Raw genomic sequence first — 6,000 nt, 5'->3', positions numbered from 1 at the left:
TGTCATTCTGACTTCCTATGAATTGATTCTATTTTAAATAATCATTTTCTTTTTTCATAATTTAAAATATATTGTATAATGATAATTTATATTTCATAACTAAAAGCGCGTTGAGAAAAGTTATGAAACTAAATTGAATAATCTAACTTATTTGACAGCGCCTGTTACTTATAAATGATTGGAACAATATATTACTTATTATAATTAAATAACTATTTTTTTTTACTAATACGAAGTATCAATATGCCAGTGCTATATTTAAAAAAAATGTTGTAAGTTACTTTTAAATGAATTTTCATTGGTAGTTTTAAATTTGTATGATGAAATTTTTTTAATAATTTTCGAATATAGGTCTTTTAATTTATACGTCACCTCTGTCAGTCTCTTGAAAGCCGTATAAACGGAGCTTTCTAGTATGTTAAATCTTAAAATACATATCTTTTCATTACATCAAAAATTTTCCAAAAATCAATTAACGTACCTAATAAGATATTTCTTAACCCTTCTTTAATTTTTAAACTATTATTTATCCAAAATGATATTTTGTTTTTGATCACGGAATGCATAAATAGAAAACTAAAATAATTTTCCTGAATGTACAAAATATGCTGTCTAAAAAATTAACTATGCATATTTTTTAATGATACAAGAAGAAAAAAACACATTGGGTTTAATTGAGAAATATGGGTTCATTCACTTGCCTAAGAAGTTGTTAATAAAGAGTACTCCTTGAAGTAAATTTTTGCCTTTTTGAACCAACTTATTGCTTTTTCCGCTCACGAAATAAATGAGATTGATGGTGTTGACAATACATCCTAGAAAACCAGATTCGATGAGGCACAATGAGAGAAAAGGATCGGACAAACAATCTGCACCCCTTCTAATCTCATACTGAATACCTGGAATAAAATAACATATTATTTGTTTCTGAATAACAACGCAGGATGTTTCAAAACACTTATTATAAACTTTTTAACAGTGTCAAGATTTACCTAGATAAATAAACATAAATTATCTTGATATTACAGAAACACGTCTTTTAGACTGGATAACGGTCACTAGGGAAAGAATAACGACGCTTTATTCCACAAAAACAACGAAACACTGGTAGCAAAAATATAGTCGAGGCGTACATAGCAAACAGCACTTGTAGATACTAAAAGCATAAACAGACTACAAATCGCTAAATAAACTGAACGAACAATTAAAGAGTTCACTCTGCGATCAACACTCCAAAGAGAAAATTGATCGCTTCTGGGTTTTATGATTTCGCAACTGGGTAAAGACTTGCCTAGTAGAATCTTCGCACCTCGGGTCTTCATGGTGATATCACCATAATTCTTATATTTTCCAGAATTTTTCATTTTTTTTTTTTTTTTGCCAAATTGCCACCACAGTCAAAGGTTATTGACCAGATATCAATTTAATATCCCTCAAAAATATTTACAAATATCTTTTCCTTGCAAAAAGACTAACTGAGCACGGAAACAATATTCGTAACAATATAATGTATGATTTAAAAACAACTCTTAATGGTCAGAGCATATCTCCTACAATATTTTTTCCTGAAGTATCAAATAAATGAAAAATTTGTTTATGATGATATTTCAATCAATTCTGATGAAAATATAACAAGAATTAACCCGATTTGAGAAATGTCTAGTGTTTTTGCCGATCACTACGCCTACTACTTGAATTCTTCATCAATCATGGCAGTGTTTACTGCTTGTAAAAAAGATCAAGCAGTAAACATTGATGATTTCGAAAAGAACGAATATCTTGAAGAAAACTCTCCAACGAACGCCGAAATGAGTCAAACTCTTAAAATGTTGAAACGTGGAGTGCAACATCGGCCACAAATTTTAAGAACAATATAACTATGAGCAATATATAAGTGAACTGTTAAGGAATAGTTGCCGATAATCACTATTTAAATCCCTGTTTGTTTGTGTTTTTTTAATTTAGCGATTTTTTCATTCATCTCTTGCTACCGTTATTTTATCGTCATTCCAGTTTGCAGCAATCATCACTTCTTGACTAATGAGCATGCATTTTGTGGGGATTGGCCTTTATCTAATTTTTTAGATTATCTTTTTAAGTTCATACGAGAATTTTAAAACACTCTGTATTCAGCAGCAACTCAAGTTAACACTAAACAGAAAGCACCAAGCGAATGCATTACAACGTTGCATGACGTAATGCATTGCAACAATAGCACCATCTGGCGAAAAGGAAAAAAAAATCGAAGCTACCATGATTTAGTGGCAGTTTAGCGAGTCGGAGATTTTGATTGCGTGCTGACATCTTTGATATAATGGCAAACCCGCGATATATTTCCCTCGAATTTTTTTCGATTCTTATTTTAGTGGATGGATGGGTTCTTTCCGACTTCAGTTCTTAATCCACCCTAAAGATGTTGTGCTTGAAACACTACAGTATGAGTAATAAATTCATATAATAAAAAACAGCAATAGCTAAAAAAGCAAGGTAATAAATGAGGATAATAAACAGTTGGTCAATCAGTTGAAAATAGGTTTTAGATCATGATCCCATTGGTTAACTGTATTCTAGAACGAAATGGTTCTAGAACTACCGAGACTGCACAGCAAGTTGTAATAAAATACCGAGCAAAAGAACGTCGGGGAACAGAGAGGAATTAAGCTGAATAACGAATTAGAATTAAAATGGAAACTGAAACTGCAAGAATGTTGAATTCGTGATCGTTTATATTACTAGATCATTCCTATTACTTCTCTTTATTTCTTGCCCTCTCATTGCCACCATATTTCAATATTATGATATACGATTTTATGTTCTTGTCTGTATGCATTTTACCAGAGTGGTAAGTAAATAAAAGATTTACTTACACTTTTCTCCTTTACAGGAAAGGCTCTATAAAATAGAAAAGCTTTCGTTTCGAATTCATACTAATTTCAGTTCACAGACTATCAATTATCCGCAACGAAAGCTTTCAACGAAAATACCTAGTTTATTTTTGATTACATTAGCAGTATATCCAGGATTATTTTCTACATGCAATTATATTCTTAGCATTTTTTATACTATATACTTAAATCCCACTTCATATAGTAATACCTCATATACAGGGATGAGACGGTTTCAGTATGGTAATTGGTAATCGCTACCTGATTGGATACATTAATAGGATAGAATAGGATAGGATATCTCATACAGAGAAGTTATGTCGTGGTTAGTGATGGTCATTAGGACTCAACAAAGATTCCCACTTTCATAATATGACTATAATAATTGTGACTATAGTCATTGTAATTTATGTTTCTTAGCCATCTTAGACCTGCAGAAAAGCTTATAAAATCAAACAATCTTACCAGTCTAAAGCGTCATGATATATAAAAGATTTCTGAAACTGAGGAATTTCGCTTTGATTCAGAATTACGACAATAATAGCTTTGGATAACCAAAAACTCAGTTAATATAGATTGAACTTTAAACTTTGACTTTTTTCCTTCTTACAGAGATTTCCAAAATTATTCATTTGAAATTATAAAAATAAGTCCAAAAATACTACCACGTGTTAGCCAATGAATTGTTTGAGCAATTTTTTTCTTCTTGCAGTCATGAGAAGAGAAGAGAATACAAGACACATTACTAAAACAGTTAAAGGATCCATCTCTTATAAAAAACATCACAGAAAAAAAAGATTGCTGAATGATAGTAATTTTTGATGTTCGCTTCAAGTTTTTCAATTAGATTGTTTTCAAACGAATATTATTTTTCTTAATCGGCAATGCGGAATTTAACGACGCAATTAATGAGCTTTTTTTCAAGTAAATGATTGGAATTTGCTTACACCACTATTATTTAAATACTTAAGACTGAAATCATGTTTTTTATCATGTATATTACCAGTAAAGTTTGAAAAAATGCATTCTACAGAATGTTTAGAAATTCTATAGAATATCGAAACTAGCCGACAAGTATGGAACGATTCCTAGGCATGCTACAGAATGCCAAATGGCAAACCGGCAAAATATGAAATACATTTCCGATGACACTGTTTTACTTTATATATCTATTTATAACAAAGAGGAATGTGTGGTTCTGTCTATATACACGTGTAGAGAGTCTGGGTATATGTCTATCTGTCTGTGTATGCGTGTGTTAGAGAGTCTGGGTATATGTCTATCTGTCTGTGTATGCGTGTGTTAGAGAGTCTGGGTATATGTCTATCTGTCTGTGTATGCGTGTGTTAGGGGGACTGCGTATATGCATGCATATGTGTGTAAGGGGCAGTGTATGTATATATATATATATATATATATATATATATATCTGTTTGTGTATGTGCGTGTATGGGATCTGTTATTAGCGCTGTGCAGACTAAATCGTTTAATATAGAGCTGCCAAATTTCATATATATATAATTTAGAGGGCGGAAATACATATAAATTTTAATTAATTAAAAATTAAACATTTGTCGACAGTAACTTTCGGTACGGTTCAAAATCGGGTATAAAAATGATTTTTTCAACACCTTATGATTTAAAATATTATTCTTAAATGATATCTATTATTTTACTGCATAATTTTTTTCAATTTTTATGTATTAAAAAAAACATTTTAAGCAAATTTTCCAACAACATATTTCATATAAAATAGAAATTAAAAACTCTTTATGTTTACATGAAAAAATTTAGCTTTTATCAATACGCTGCCATGTTGGCAAAAGCCCAAATTATAAAATTAAGTTAATTCTTCCTGCAAACTAAACCTAGAAATTTGTAAATATTAGCACGTATCTATACGTAATAAAATAAATATGATTTAAAAAAATGAAATTTTTGTGTTAATTGACATTTAATCACCACCGTTTCAACTCAAAGTTCAAATTTTGGAAGAAACGACAGAGAATTAGTAAAATATGTAACATAATAAACAAAACGGGATATTGCATATTTTGTACAAAAGTTTTTTAATAGTACTCTTTCATTATTTTTTCAAAATAATATTTTTACTTTTGTGGAATAAACGTTTTATCATGATCTTTTTTTAATCATACTCTACCTAAATAGTATTTGTCATTTTAAAAATGTCCTAATTATTATCTGCAATACCTACAGAGACTATATAATACTTCATGTATTTTGTAGCTTGTCTAAAATCATCAAGCATTTTGTAAAATGCCTTAGATGCTCTATAGAATGGCGGCATTTCATGCATTGTCGGTAATATATATATACTAAATTACTTCTTAAGTTATAATAAATTATCTTTTAAATAACAATCTTTAGTAATATGCCTTTACATCAAAAATCGCCTCCAATATCAACTTTGATCATCTTTCCTGGAAAATTAGAGGACCATAATGAATTGGTAGCTAGTTTTCGGCTTCGTGGCCGGTAGATGCCAGGTTTGAAACCTGATTCCACCAAATAATCTTCGAATAAGTGAAACCGGTGCAAGTCAAATTCAACGGGGTAAAGTGTTTGCAGATGTGATACGAATGGCTGGATAGAAGGTTATCGATTCGGCGTCCTCTTTATTTAACAAGTCTCAAAATTACGACTACTGTTCCAGTGTCCTTGTGATACTTCAAAATTGGATGTAAATATAACAAAGATAACTCCAAAAGATTCTTTGACCTCATTAAAAATAAAAATGGGGCCCAATGAGGGAAATTAAGTCAAAGCAGTAATTAAACTAATCATCTTGTTATTAAATTATCATCTTGCTATTAAAGCGTAAATTTTCCTACCAAATTACCAATCGTTTGAAAAAGGAATTCTAAATGAATATCAGGTAAATTATCTACAATTTTGATGATTTTATTAATAAAAATAAAGTTTCAGGAAAATGCAAAAATTATGTCATATCTTTCCTAAGAAATGATATGAAGACTCTACTGGAAAATACCATTTGACACACGTCCTATCGGAAACCCTTTATAATTCGAGAGGTAAAGCGATTAAGTTTATTTTCTCTTTGAAGTATTGATCGCAAGACGAGCTCTCTATTGCT

At 30.3% G+C, this 6,000-nt stretch overlaps 1 protein-coding gene across 1 annotated transcript in view; it reads right to left on the bottom strand.

Moving 5' to 3' along the window:
• Positions 1–693: 693 nt before the first annotated feature.
• Positions 694–6,000, bottom strand: part of LOC129984973 (uncharacterized) — a 44,311-nt gene continuing 39,004 nt past the window's right edge. The window contains exon 5 of the mRNA XM_056094911.1: positions 694–899. Coding sequence (XP_055950886.1) covers positions 694–899 — 206 coding nt within the window. The remainder of the gene's footprint in view (positions 900–6,000) is intronic.

Source organism: Argiope bruennichi, chromosome 9, assembly GCF_947563725.1.
Source record: "Argiope bruennichi chromosome 9, qqArgBrue1.1, whole genome shotgun sequence".
NCBI lineage: Eukaryota > Metazoa > Arthropoda > Arachnida > Araneae > Araneidae > Argiope > Argiope bruennichi.
This window is presented reverse-complemented; position numbering and strand designations above follow the sequence as displayed.